The sequence below is a fragment of the Capsicum annuum genome, chromosome 10 (assembly GCF_002878395.1).
Source record: "Capsicum annuum cultivar UCD-10X-F1 chromosome 10, UCD10Xv1.1, whole genome shotgun sequence".
NCBI lineage: Eukaryota > Viridiplantae > Streptophyta > Magnoliopsida > Solanales > Solanaceae > Capsicum > Capsicum annuum.
This window is the reverse complement of record NC_061120.1, coordinates 208,186,458-208,202,109: the sequence shown is the minus strand read 5'-3', so window position 1 is coordinate 208,202,109 and position 15,652 is coordinate 208,186,458. Positions and strand designations below refer to the sequence as shown.

The following is a 15,652-nucleotide window of genomic DNA, read 5'->3' as shown; positions in this document are numbered from 1 at the left end:
TTACAAGCCCATCCAAACCCGGCTCATATATATATGTGATCACTTAAGAATCAAGATCAGTCGTAGCATCCATTTGAGCAAGCTCAAAATGGACGGACATTTTCTACCTAATGAAGAACGGGATAAGTAACATTACCTATGAACCCGGATAGTGAACAAATAAAAATGGATATTTATTTTTAGTATATTGGATAAGTAAACTAACTGGACTGAGGAGTATCAAGAGTGTAGCTTAGTGGTCAATGAAGTGGATTGAGCATCATGAGATCTCTAGTTCAAATTCTAGAAAACACAAAATTGAAAACAGTAGGTGATTTCTCCAAGCCGTCCTTACTTTGATGGATAGAGTTACCTGCTTCCTGCTGCTAGCGTGAGATGACAAATATCCCATGAAATTAGTCAATATGCGTCCCAAACTGACTCAAACAACACGATTAGGTCTGCAGCACCTGATCAGCAAGCTAAGGACTATATATATATGGTACGAATACTATAAAGTAACTAGTGATTACTTGTGCTAGCTAGTTGTGTGTTGTGCAAGTTAAGGCAAGTACACTATCCACAGACCACATGTATATTACTATATCAATGCATGGATGTAATGTTAAACTTTCCCTTCAAGCACAAGTCATCAGAGAAGTCTCTCTGTTCTACCTCTACAATGGTTGCAAAATTGAAGATATGGACTCTCTTAATAAGCTAGGGTTCTAGTTAGAAATTCTAAGTGATTCAATAATTTTTGGCCAAAATTTTATAGTGTTAAACATAAATAATTATTCAGAAATCAGTATAAATTTTGCGTTGTAATTTTTGTAGAGGTAGCTCCTAATAGTAAACTTAGGTGGTTTAGATGGTGTGTCTATTCACTTAATACTGGACTCATATTTTGTGTGTACGTTAAAAAATTCACTTAATATTTAATTCGTATCTGCTTTCGTATATATTTATATGGTCCGGCAATTCCTAGACCTCGTGCATAATTGGAGATTTGGTTCACCAGACTACGTGTCTGACGGGAGGGAGACAGAGGTAGCTTTGAGTACTAAACTTAGGTGGGTGGGTGGGTGGGTGGGCATTTTTGATTGGACATGGATTTTGGGCGGTTTGGATTCTTGCTAATGTCAACATAGCCAGAAATTTGATTTTTGGCTTTGGCAAAACCTTTCAAATTGGGAACTGAGGGTGTGAAAACAGTGAGTGTATCAAAAAGAATGTCCCTACAAGCAAAAACAATGATAGAGGTACTCTCCACATATATATATATACACACACACAAACTGTTAAGAAAATTTTGAATAGGCAAAACTTTTTGAATAACTCAATTTGAAAATTGATGTTGTTGAAGAAGAGAACAAAAAGAATATAGCCAGCTGGCTAGCAACTTACACTTATTAGTTTATCACTTTTGAAGCCTCAATGAAGTATGCATGAGTCTGCTACATACAGTACCAACGTAAACAGGTGATCAGTCAGTAATATTAATAAGCTTAGGTCCCAAATTAAATTCCCCCCAATTAAGTTGTTAAGGGTCTCACGTCAGAAAAACGATGAAAAAATTATTTTCTTATATGGATTTTCTCCCTGCATGAAATAGCTTCTGGGATTGAGTTAGACCCAATTTTTTTTTTTTTAAATGTCTTTTTTTCTTGCAATTACGCAGCATGTTTAGGTATCGCAGGATTAAGGAGTATTTTGTTACATTTACCTATAGTCTGAAAAGGGATAAATATTACCCCAAACCATCATAAATGCATGGTACACATATACTCCATTATACTTTGGGTTTGGATATATCTTTGCCGTCAATCTTTTGGGTTGTATATACCTTTTATCAAGCGACGGGACACACGACATTATCCTAGGCATTTACACCTTAAACTCAAAATCTTCTTTATTTTCTTAAATTCTTCCTCAAATAAAAATAGATGAACAAATTCGAAGAGAGAAAGTAGTACTAATATTTTACTCTTCTAACCGTTGTTGTCGTTTGTGGATATTGTTGATGTTATTACCGACAGCAAACGATTTACCAAATTAGTATATTGAATCTATTGCGTAATCAACCGAAAAAGTAAAGGGAAAGAAGGGCACAATAATTAGAGCATATTTGTCCATTAAACTAAAAATAAATGTCTAATAATATTTATCTAGTTTGATCAGGTTCAAATTTTGGAAACAGTCTCTGGCAGAAATGTAAGGTAAGGCTATATACAATACACCCTTATGGTGGGAGTGGAACCCTTCCTCGGACACCGCACATAGCGATAGCTTTAGTGCACCGGACTGCCTTTTTAGTTTGAAATCAATGCATAATTTATTTTTTTCTATTCATTTTACTCTTAATATAAAATAATATTCATCACTCAATACATTTCACAAGACATAAGTTAATTATATTTAAAGAATATAGTAAAGTTACACATATTATTTATTATTTCTAAATACATACGCGTTAATAGTAGACAAGTAAATATAGAGGGAAGGAGTACATCAGTAGTATTAATTAACCGGTAGTTAATTTCTCCGTTTCAGTTTTTAAGACGAATTTAAGTTTTGATATGGTTAATTGACATGTGGCTAAAATTAATGGGATTAATGAATAATGAAGGAATGATAAATTTGAGTCACTTATATAACGTAGAAATATACATGAATTGATAGTATGATGATAAAAACATATATGGATTAATAGTATAATGATACGGATAGCTATGCACTGATAGTATTAGTGTATAAGAAGAGGAAAATATTAATATTTGAATTTAGTAAAGAGGCAAATACTCTTTATTTTTTCTTCATAGTAGTAACTTTTTCGCCCTTATTTGTTTGTTATTCCTTAGTTTTCTTTTACTTATCTTTTGTGTGATTTTATAATAAGTACTCGAGTCTTGTCCTACGTACCTTCAATTATTTGATAATCAGCACCAGGCTACTTTTTCCTTAGTTAGAAGTTTTAGTTTCGAGTCTTGGTACAGAAAAATCCGTCGCGATTGGTTTTGGTTCGAGGATTTTATGCGGTGGAGAGAACTCTTCTTCTATCATGTTGCATTGGCGGACCCCCGGCGGGAACCATGGTATTGGAGTGATCCGAGAAGAGCGATTAGGCCCACATTTTTCTTCGGTATAAAGTACTTCTCCCGGATGAACATTACGCGGAGTGAATTCAAATTAGCCGGACTCCAATATAGATAACAGACGAAGGAAAACTTTGATCATCAGATAGCCAGCCAGCTCCAAAACCCTAAGCATTTTCCTGGATTTCTTTTCTTTATTAATAATAGGAAAACCAAAAAATTGGAGATGGACAAATTAAATGCTGACTTTATTTATGATTTGTGCATTAATATTTATTCATGTACGTACTTCCAGAAAATACAGAAAATAAAAAAGTGAACACTCTTTTACATGTATTGCAGCTGCCGTGAACATAGAGAAATGGGTCCATATATATATTCCTTACAAAGTTTCCTTTTTATACACTCAGTCTCAAATACTCATACTTTTAATTTCCCTTTCGGACACGATCCGGGTCAGCCGCTTCTTTCATCATCTTCTCTTCTCCGTTCTACTGTTTCAAATCAGATACTCAGTTTCTTTTTAGCTAAACTTTGATTGTAAACCACTAATTTTAACTATTCGTCTTCCATCTCCTCACTAGCTAGTCTACAGTACCAACTTTTTTAAGTTGCTGTTTATTTAGAGGAAATGGAAGATCATCATTATGGTATGATGGATCTAACACAGTACATGAATGGAAGGTCTCTATTTGCTTCTGTTCAACCACATCTAACTCCGGATTTGTTATGTGGTCAACACCAACACTTCGAGAATATGGTAATGGCTAGCAGTGCTATGGCTCCACAACACGACAACTGTCTTCCTCATCAGCATCATCACCATCACGAGTTTCATCCTGATTCTAGCACTGGGGCAGCTGCCACTACTAGAACCAGTGTCAGTGTTGGTGGTGGTGGTGTGTGCGCGTTAAGCGCGTTGGAGATGGAGGGTGTTGGTGGTGGTGGTGTACACGGAGGGGATGGTGGAAATGGGAGGTGGCCTAGGCAAGAGACACTTACACTTCTTGAAGTTAGATCACAACTTGATTGTAAGTTCAAGGAAGCTAATCAGAAAGGTCCCCTTTGGGATGAAGTATCTAGGTACCACCTCTCACAAATACTTAACCTAATTTTGTCTATTATTAATCTCTTTTCACACTTACTATGAACAAATTGTGTGATATACTACAATTACTTAATTATACTAGATTATCTTAGTACTATTACTACTACAACTACAAAACACTTGTAGATTTTTATGGAATTTTACTTTGATGAAATCTGCGAGAAATAGCTTGTCAAAACAAGCCAATGTCCGGTAAGTATACTTAAAATATATGGTAGTATATGTATTGATATATGTATAAAAAAAGTAAATCTAGACCATATATCTAGTATAATTTTCTATATACTATACAATTGGTATTCTTGAACTAGCTACTTTTCGCTATATGTTTCTATGCCACTTCGACAACTATTTCCAAAAGATTTCCAACGAGAACGTTTGTGGAAAATCAGCAGATTTTGGGTAGAACACCAAATTTAACTATAAAGTTTAATTTACTTCTTCTTTCCTCCTCCTTTTTAATTTATTATATTTTTTGTTTTCCTTGTGTCTGAATTGGGAGGTTTTATTTAGTTGTTTGTTGGTGTGGATCGGATACCCCTTTTTCACATTGTTGAAAACATTTTGAGTTTGTTAATTTTATGTAAGAGTTTTCTAGTTAGATAGGCACAGTGCCGTAGCCACATATATGAAGAATTATACAAAATACATAGATCAAAAATTATTTATTATACGTATATACTAAACGAAACTTCCGAGTTTCGTCATTGGCTAGGCAGCACTTGTAAGCAACCTCCTGATGAGTAAATTAATTGGCTACTATTTTTGTGTTAAGAAAATGACACTTCATTGAAGTTCAGTTGAAGAATCATGTGTTATTTTCATGTTTATTTCGTCAATTTGTGCTATTTCATTTACCTGGCTTTTTCTGATAATTGATCAGCACATAATTTGAGAATGAGTAGTCCTATTTATTCGAGGACACCTTTCTTACTTCGTTTTAGCTAAAGAATATATGGCATGACTTGAACTTGTTGGCACCATTTAAACTAGGGTTACTTTCTCACTTCATCTTTATCTATTTTAATTTATGTGATATTACCTTTTCTTTTTCAATATCTTCTAAAGAATATATTTGTTAAAGAATATCTTTAGATTTTTCGTTTTTCTCTTGATGACATACTCTTAAAATCATGAGTAGGTTGTTTCTGTTGTTTCGATTTTCTTGCTTAAAACCAAATATCATCGGGCAGGGGTGAAGCCAGAACTTTTGACAGGGTCGAGATTCAAAAAAGTAAAAAATGAAATGTCTATAGAGAGACTCAAAACTCACTACAATGGGCTGCACATTAAGCTACAATTCATATTGTGTTAATTAAGAGGATTTAAAACTTCATATTTATACATAAATAAATAATTTGACCTTATATACCCTGACAAGAGAAACATAATGATGCGTTATAAGTTCTAAGGGTACTGCTTTTGTATGTGCGAAAAATCTTTCTTCATTTCCTCTTTGATTTAAACTTTTTATGTGTCAAGTACCGTCATATATATAGAATAAAACAAGCAAAGTATTAATTATATCTTAATATTTCTATAATCAAGCTAACTATTTCCTCTCCTTTTTTTTTAACTACAATCTTATTAGGATTATGTCTGAGGAATATGGATATCAAAGGAGTGGAAAAAAGTGCAGGGAGAAATTTGAGAACCTGTACAAATACTACAAGAAGACTAAAGATGGGAAAGCTGGAAGACAAGATGGTAAACATTATAGATACTTTAGACAACTTGAAGCTCTCTATGGTAAAACAGGCAGCACAATTGATATTAGCACCTTTCTTCATTACAATCAAGAAGCTCATCAAGGTCCTAAGCTCTCCGACAGTCTCTATGATTCCTCTGATTCTGACGCTACTAATTTGTCTGATGACGAAAATGATTCGAGAGAAAAGAGGAAGAATAAGAAAAGGGGAAAAAGGAGTTGGAAAGCTAAGATAAGAGACTTTATGGACATACAAATGAGGAAGTTAGTAGAAAAACAAGAATTTTTGTTGGAGAAAATGATGAAGACAATTGAAGATAAGGAAAAAGAGAGGATTTTAAGGCAAGAAGAATGGAGGAAACAAGAGGCAATTAGGGTTGAAAAACAGCAAAAATTTTGGGCTAATGAGAGAGCATGGATTGAAGCGCGCGACGCAGCTTTAATCGATGCATTGCATAAATTAAATGGAGAAGAAATCATGAAGAGTACTATTACTAATTATAATCTCAATGATAAAAATGCTTCAATGTTTTATTGCAACAAGAAGCAAAAGGACATGAATTCATTGAGCTCATCATGTTATTACAATTTCCAGATAAAGAATGAAGGGAGGTCATATTGTGAAACATCAAGACATGTACCAAATGTTCATGAAACAATGGATGATGGGCTGTTTTAGGCTATGTTGCTCGAACGATGGGTACGTAGCAGATCCTTTAAAAGTAGTGCATGTTTTAGGATTCGATACAAGTACCATAATATTTTTGGAGAGTCTGAACATGTAGGTTTTAGGTACTTTATGGAAGATGTTGAGGACTTATAACAGTTTGGACATTCAGCTCATCAAGAGATTTAAATTTTCTGAAAAAAGAAAAGAGATTGTGCTAGGAGGTAAGTGGTTTAAATTTGACTATGGTATTTTTATTTTATAGAGGATGCTAGCTAATTTAACTTTTTTTTTTTTTTTTTTTTTTTGTGGAATTTAGAAGAATTGTAGTTAACTGATCCTAGGAGATTAGATTTGGGTCTATTTATATCTCAACTTTAATTATTTCCATATTTTCTTTTGAGATTTCTTTTTCTTCATATGTTGGTCTTATGATCTTTACTTTTCTTCATTTTCTCTCTTCAATTTGTTGGTTTCCTTCTGGCTTCTTCTTGGCTTTGCTAATCATATAATTAAATCATTAAATGCCTTTTAATATTCATTTGCTAACTTGAACATCCTGGAAGAATTTAGTATTTTTTTTCTTAATTATCCTTAATTTTTAAGGACTTTATAGTGGTGAATAACACATCACACATCTTAAAATAAGGTTTAATTATCTACTACTCCCAACAGAATAACAGATAAAGATGACGTGTATATATATTGCATTAACTCTTTCTGATAATTGCTGATTTATTAATAATCATTGTTAGTTGCATTTTCCTACCAATTAACCCCTAGTTCCAAAGTTTTGATACTACATAATTTATAAATGGATTTTTTTTATTTAAGTTGTTTGGCAAGGGATCTTAATTAATTAGTATTACATGACTCTATCATGAATTAAACTTTAAGCCCTCTTTACATTAGTCCTTTATGCAGTTTCATTTATCTTATTTTAGAATGAATAAATCAGAATTTTAATCTATTCTACTTTCTTCTTATTCTTATTCTTTTACAATCAAAAAAAAGTTTTGGGATTTGAGAATTTCGCTATATGTATAAAGATCCGGTGTTTGATATTCATATTAGACCCGATTAATCCGAATTTCTTTTATGTAAAATTAATCTATTAAAAGAAAAAATGCTTTCTATCAGAATTTTTGTATTTGCGACTCAAATTTCATACTTCTTATTAAAAGTGTGAAGATTTCTATTTCAACACAACTGTCAAATTTTACTTAGAATGAGCATGCATAAAACACGAATATATATGTTCTCACCTTAATAAATTGTTTAACCATGATAGTTAACATGGTTTGACTGGGATTAATTAATTTTAACTCATATCTATTATAGGGATCCTTCAATAGTTAAGAGTGTGAAAATGGGATTGCCATATTTAAGGTCAGAGAGGAAACCTCCTTTAAACAGAATACATGGTCAGATTCTCCAATTTGTATTATGAGATGAAAACTAGACAAAGTACTAGTAGTCTAGTACCTTTGTTATCTCAGTTACTTGTCAAATCAATGGCATCATCAACCATGCATAAAAATTCATTTTTTAAAAAACAAGTACGTATAGAGTACTCCCTTCGTTTCATAATAAATGAATTGTTAAATTTTGGCACAAAGATTAAGAAAAAAGTATTAAAGACATAAATATAACACAACTTTTCATTTTTACCTCCAAAAAAAAAGTTGTCCTTGTAATACCTTTTCAAAAGTTAATTGGTTGTCAAATCATAATGATAAATTTGAAAAAAATTCAATGATTCACTTATTTTTGAAACAGCAATAAATACCCAACAATTCACTTATTCTGAAATGAAGGAAGTACTAATAATTTGATGACACAAGAATTCACAAAATGAAAAGGAGATAATACATAAATATGCTCCTTAACTTGGCCTCGGATGGCGTTATTTATCCCTCCAACTTTAGGGACAAGGTTATAGATTCAAATCGTGAAGACAACTCCTTGTAGAAATGTAAGGTAAGTGTGCGAATAATAAACTCTTGTGATTCGGCTCTTCCCTGAACCCTGCACATAACGGGAGTTTTAGTGCACCGGGCTACCTTTTAACTTTGGGTATGTACAAGTAGATACCTAAACTTATATAAAGTTGAACAAATAAACATATGAGGTCTTATATGGCATCTACATGACAATCTATCTACGTGGCAATTCATGTGAGATTGTCATGTAGATGACACATTGAACGTGTGTGTCTACTTATGCACACAAAAGTTGGAGGACGCATTAGATGGCAGGCCAAATTAAAGAGCATGTTTATGTATTATGCCAAAACAATTCATCAAGAGTGGTTTATTTGGTGGGCGTATTAGACGTCAAGTTAAAAGACATGTTTATTTATTATGCAAAAAAAATTCATGAAGAGTGGTTTATAACCTGTATGGAGATCGTAGATTGTCTAGGAAATTCTAGAAAACATTGAAAGAAGATAAATAGTGTATATATATTTCATGAGAAAAGAAACAAATAGAGAATAAAGATTGGAATCTGATTGATCAGTTTTACCATTTCTGGTTTTTGTGAGTCAAGTGAGGAAGTTTCTTTTTTTAATTTCACTCTTCAATATGAATAATATTATGGCAGACTGTTGATGGTCACAAGAAGACTGATCAGAAAATTAAAGCTATCAGTATCAGTAGTTCATGAATAGTAGTACTATAGTAGATAAATATATATATATATAATACTAATACTACAAGACAATTCGAAGAAACCCTCCATGCTTCTGCCACATCTCAGAAAACTCTGCATGCAATAAATTCTTTCACTATTTATCTTTATGTTTCTAGAGTTTCAGTATGATTCACGAGTGTTAAATAAACGGGTTGGACTGAATTTGAGCGGATTAAAAATAGTGTAGATTGATCCGCTTAAATTAAAGCATTTAACTGCATAGTTTGTTTTTCAAATGTGTTGTGTTGATCTTCAACTTTTGGATTTTTAAATAAGTCGGTATTTAATTTTTGTTCTTAGCAATTGAACTTATGTTTAGCTGGAAGGTAAATCTTAATTGGTTGTTTAAAATTTTATCTTAGTGACAAAGATTTGATACTCCATCTTGTAGTTCTTTTCTCCATTGTTCTTTTCCCTACCCCTAATTTAAAAGTATACGTAAATATAAATAATAAAATGCTTAATGGATTCATTTAAGAACAAGGGACATAGCTTCTGGATATTATGATGCCAAAAGATAAGTTTATGATTGTGTAAATGTTACTCTCTCCGTTTAAAACAGAACGATCTACTTTCCTTTTTAGTCTATTTTAAAATGAATTATCCCTTTTCCTTTTTAACAACTTTTTAATTTTAACTTTTCAAATGGCATGTTTAAGACCACAAGATTTTGAAGGACAATTTGGTACATTTGATATATCTTTAATTTAACAGCATAAGATTTAAAAGTCTTTTTTTATTTTCTTAAACTCTCTGCCAAGTCAAATTAGGTCATTCTTTTTTAAACGAATAGAGTATTTATTTTGGGGACAAATTATAGATCAACACTAAATAGTAACAGAAGTGCAAATGACTCGTACAAAGTTACTCGCAATTCAATAAATTGAAATGAAATAAGCAAAAAAGTTGGTTGTGGCCAATTTGTTCAATTTTTATTAAATTTTAATTTCTTTGTTTACTTTATAATTTTTTGAATACCTAATAAAGCTATTTTTTTTTTATTATTATGATTGTATATATATATATATATATATATATATATATATATATATATATATATATATATAATATTAAATAAAAATATTTTTAAAAAATAATTTAATGACAAGACTTCTCGTGAAACCGCATAACAACCTATTTTTTTATGTATTGAAATTGGTTTTACGTTAATAAATAGACAATGATCAGCTCAATTTTGAGAGAATCATGTTTTCGTTAACCCCTCCCCCCACGCCCCTTCAAATAGGATCTTCACCAGAAGATTCATAAATATTTATAAATAATTGAAGACTAGGTTTTGCTATAAATAGGTTTTACATTGCACTCATATCAGATTTTCTAAAATTTTAAAGAATTCGACACGTGCCTGTTAAACATATATTGAAGAGTTTGAATAACATAACTTAAAAAAATGAGGTAGGCATAAAATGCTTCATTGTGAAAATAGAATAAAGTAATTTTTGTTTTTAAAGTAAAAAATGATATTTGGAAATTGGAGTTATATTTGGTCATGAAATAAACTAGAGTTGTTTTTTAATTCTTGTGAATAGATTAGAGATATAAAATGTGAAAACACCCTTCTCGTTATTTTTTGAAAAAAGTGAAAACAAAATTTTCTGAAATTTCATGCCCAAACATGTTTTCCAGAGTTGATTTCCGGAAAATAGTACATAAAATTTCATGACCAAACTAGTCCGAAATCTTTCACAAGATGTAGATAATTTCTGAACCTCGTATTAATGCTTAACTTATGATTACACAAATTTGAGGAAGAATCTGTTTGCACTACTTTGAACATTGCAGTTCAGGGGAAAATGTTTTACCAAGAGACATATAATGTATTAACATAGAAATAACGAACTTATCTAGACAGTGCTCCTTGTTACAAACATCAACCAAATCTGCAGCTTCATATGATCCTTGTAAGTTGTAACACAACAATTATTTGAAAATGGAGCAACATAAAGATCATGCAAAACCAAATTTCAATATAATATTACCCATCAACAGGGCATATAATATTGATTAACATGCTAAAACAAACCCCTACAACGTCACAGAGCTGATGTTTCTCAAGCTTTTATTCAACAAATCCCTAGATGGAGAAATGAGACAAAAAAGTACTAGCACACTACGACCGGTAAGAGACACTCCTAAGTAAACAAACCATACTGCAAAACCTCGTCATAAAATCAGAAATCAAAAAGAGTGCAGAAACCGAACTGTTCCTAATACTTGTAGTCCTTGACATGAAGGCTCTCGGAAGCACCCTCACTCAAGTGGGAACTTCCAGCATACTTCCCAAGGGTAGCCTCAGAGTTGGCCTTGCACCTTGTGAGGAGTGCAGCTTGAGCCTTGGCAACATTCTCTTCCTTTCCTGACCAAGCCTTGAGGGTGCTCTGCTGAAGAGCACGTCCAAAGGAGAATGAGAGAGTCCAGGGCTTCTTGGTCTGTAGCTTGTTCATGGCATTGAGGTTGAGGGTGGCCTCTTCCTCACTCTGACCACCAGACAAGAAAACGACAGCAGGAACAGCAGCTGGCATCGTTCGCTGCAAGGCACGTACAGTGTACTCTGCAATCACCTCTGGTGCAACTTTAGGGGCATCAGATCCTGGAGTAACCATGTTGGGCTTCAACAATGTACCCTCGAGGAGGACATGGTGGTCATTGAGAGCCTTGTAGCAAGCAGCAAGAACACGTTCTGTAACATCAGCGCACTTGTTAATGTCGTGGGATCCATCAACAAGGATCTCAGGCTCAACAATGGGGACAAGACCGTTCTGCTGGCAGATGATAGCATATCTGGCAAGGCCATTGGCATTGTCATTGATAGCGAGCTGAGATGGCTCGTTGGCACCAATCTTGAGCACTGCACGCCATTTGGCAAACCTAGCACCAGCAGCATAGTACTTTTGGCAGCGCTCTGCAAGGCCATCAAGACCCTGGGTAGTTGTCTCACCATTGGTTCCGGGAAGCTCTACGGTACCCTTGTCGACTTTAATTCCAGGGAGGACTCCACTCTCCTTCATCACATCAACAAAAGGCTTGCCTGCAGATGTGAGTAAAAACTGTCAGAATATCATGTGTAAAATACCGAAGTGCAAATGCACATTAGAATTCATATAAACATACCAGCTGCAGTCTTCTGATAAAGGGTTTCCTCAAACAAGATAATTCCACTAAGGTACTGAAGAGCACCAGGTGCACAAAAGAGCAGCTCCCTGAGAGCCCTCCTGTTTGACTCAACATTCTCAACATTAATGCTAGATAGACGCTTGCCAATTGTGCCAGTAGACTCGTCAGCGGCAAGGATACCCTTACCAGGAGTAGCTATGTATGCAGCATTTGCTATCAGCTCCTCTGTATCAATTCCAATATCAGGTGTATGTTAGAAAACAAAAAAAAAAGTGCTTGACACTAACAGATGAGTTAATGAATCAACAAAATTTCAGAAAATAAAATTCAAGCATCAACGACGAAAGCGACACATCAAAACTAACAGAAAATTTAAATGAACAAACACCAACTAGCAGGAATGAGGAAACAACATTCAGAACTTGACTTCAAGCATTCCAAGAAAGCACTACTTCATATTAATAACACCACAGAGCAAACAAATCTAACCAGCTGAGAAGCACAAACATACGAAAACTGAGAGAGCTACAGAAAAACTGAATAGCAAGGATCTACAATTGGAGGGAGCGGCGCAAAAGAAACATTAGCCACTTCCCACTAAATGTCAATCATTACCTTTTCTCAAGAACACACAACATAGACAGACATATAAAGGCCCTCAATTTCAATTTGAAGAAAGAAAAGATTCGATTGGAATATTGATAACAACGTTATTGTTGATTTCAAAGTGGCACTTCCTTATTTTTCAACAAAATGCAACTAATTTTACTTGGGACAATAGAAAATACACAAAAGACAAAGAATCACAATATTTTAAAAAGAACAAATAAAACAGAACAAAAGAGAACAGATATAGAGACCTTTGTGAGGATATGCATAGGAACAATAAATCTTTACAGCAGCACATCCAACAGAGCTACAAGATTACTATGAACAATTATTTATTATAACAGTGGTTATCGGGTCAAACTTCCACGCACCTCGACTAGAATAATCATTTCAGAAGAACATTAGCTATAACTTCGGAAAATGCAGAACACTTTCAAACTCACAAGTAAAATCGGGACTGATAATAGTCATGCCGCCCCATTTTATATGAAAATCAGGAGAAGTTAGGCTAACTCATCTAACTACTCAAGCTTGCTAGCACCTCAACAATATTCACGTGGCACTTGCTATCTCACAGATAATCCACACCAAATGTCTTTCAACATATTTAATAATAAAATATTATTTCTACTATAAATTTCGATAAATTGGAAGTTTATTTCGCTAAGTCGAGGAACATGTATAAACACTCGGGGTTTTGAATTAAAACTGACAAATAAGTTTGTCAATTTAAGTGGGGTACTTCAAGTGCTAAAAATTAGTTAAAAATGACAAAAAAATTGAATTTTTAACAAATACTCCATCAAAGCAGTTCGACAACTGTGCAAAGTTGTTCAACAAACTAATGCATTTGTGAACTTTACCTTTTTAACTTAATAATTTTGTGGAAAACTTGAAAGGCATTCTCAACTCATTTTTCCTATATACTCAAGAGATCCAGCAAGGGATAGGGCCAAACAACTAGATCAAACTTCTAAAGCACAAAATAAAACAAAACAAAGAGGATCACAACTAGAAATAGCAAAACTTGTTTACATGGAGACCGACCCGACCCGACCCGACCCGACCCGACCCAGATCCATAAGCAGACACAGATTTTGGATCAAAATACGCAAAACTAAATTTTGAAAAAAGAACAGTTGATAATTAGAGAAAGAAGGAAGATTGAGAGGGAAATATTACCAGCGTATTTTCCTGTGTAGCAAGACATGGTAGGGTTATTTTGGTTAGAGGAAGGGTCTAGTAGAAAGAGATGGACGAGAGATTACAGGCGAATAGGAGGAGAGTGGGGGGGGAAGATATTACTACTATATTACGTTTAATATAAAGTGTGTGTGTGAGCATCGCTTTTATCGCCGCTTAATAGCGACCCCTTCTCCACGAAACTTGCCCCTTTTTTACTCTTTTGCCCTCTCAGCAACATGTGTTTTCTTCGATTAATTCAGATTCGCACTGCATAGGATTTTTTTGAAAAATCTTTTATTTTCATATTCATAATTCGAACTCAATACCTCTAATTAAGTGAGAAGCAACCTCATCTGATCCACCTGATTAATAAAACTTGTGTTGTTTGTCTCTTTTTGTTTTTTCCTCCTTTAAGCACCACCAAATTCATGCCTTACCGTTTGTATGGTTGACTGTTAGGTTGATCCATAATATATCGTACCAAATAATAAAAAGATTTTATTTTGTCATGTGTTTTTTATTGTTATATAATATTATAATCAACAATGAAAGATAAATTTCAAAAAAAAAAAAAAAGTAGGGTACAAATAGAGCTGTTATAAAAAGATGGAAATATATAAAACAGCAAGCTTAAACTCGCAATAGCAATATTTTTAAAAGAATTAAGTTATATAGCAAAAATATCAATATTTTTAATAGGTCAAGCCACTATCGCTTATTACGGTTACCATATATAACTCCTCCTCTATTCACAACGTTGCATTTATCTCATTCTTTTTTATTTTGCCTCTTTTTTATTTTTGCAATTATTCTCCTATTTTTTAGATTTCAAATTCTACTATATTTCTCACGTTTTCTACACAAATTGTGTTCTACAAAATCTGGTAAGCATTAATTTCAGTTATTGCATGTTATCTCTTCCCTAAAATACATCTAGTTTGTATTTTGTATTTTTTTTATTTACCCTTTGTTATCGTCGTTTTTTATTTTTTTTTAGTTCTGATTTTTATAACTGTGGAGGTTTGCTATAGTGATAGAACACACACCATGTAGAAGATCTAACAAAGATATACTACCTATCAATTTAGTTTCTGATAATTCATCATCCTTTAATATTGGATTTTCTTAAGTTAAAAATACAATGCAGTGTATGCCTATAAAGTCAACAAAATTAGTAAGCATTGGAGAGGCGAGATCAAAGTACCGTAACAATTCAGGAAAAATGACTGAAATTACAAAAGAAAGAAATTGAAAAAAGTTTCTTCTCCAAAACACTCCAAAAATCTAAAAATTAGTAAAAAAAAAAAAAAAAAAAAGCAAAAAGAATTGAAGGAACCAACAAAATTTCAAGTCCATAAATTGAAAAATCTTCCGAAGAAGACGAAGAAAAAGAGGTATTTTATTTTTTCATTTTTTGTACTTTTGTGTGTGTATTTAGTATCTAAGTTAGTTCTTGTTATATATATATATAT

The 15,652-nt window shown here is 33.1% G+C and overlaps 2 protein-coding genes across 2 annotated transcripts; one reads left to right on the top strand and one right to left on the bottom strand.

Annotated features, from left to right (window-relative positions):
• Positions 1 to 3,379: 3,379 nt before the first annotated feature.
• LOC107843645 (trihelix transcription factor PTL) lies at positions 3,380 to 6,819 on the top strand. Its single transcript, XM_016687989.2, has 2 exons — positions 3,380 to 4,157; positions 5,774 to 6,819. Exons 1-2 carry the CDS (start codon positions 3,706 to 3,708, stop codon positions 6,567 to 6,569), a joined length of 1,248 nt encoding a protein of 415 aa, XP_016543475.2. The 5' UTR covers positions 3,380 to 3,705; the 3' UTR covers positions 6,570 to 6,819.
• Positions 6,820 to 11,219: 4,400 nt separating this feature from the next.
• On the bottom strand, positions 11,220 to 14,479 carry LOC107843644 (fructose-bisphosphate aldolase 6, cytosolic). Its single transcript, XM_016687988.2, has 3 exons — positions 14,178 to 14,479; positions 12,384 to 12,611; positions 11,220 to 12,300 (listed from the first exon to the last, which is right to left on the bottom strand). The coding sequence occupies exons 1-3, from the start codon at positions 14,203 to 14,205 to the stop codon at positions 11,480 to 11,482; spliced, it is 1,077 nt and encodes a 358-aa protein (XP_016543474.1). The 5' UTR covers positions 14,206 to 14,479; the 3' UTR covers positions 11,220 to 11,479.
• Between the last annotated feature and the right edge of the window lie 1,173 nt (positions 14,480 to 15,652).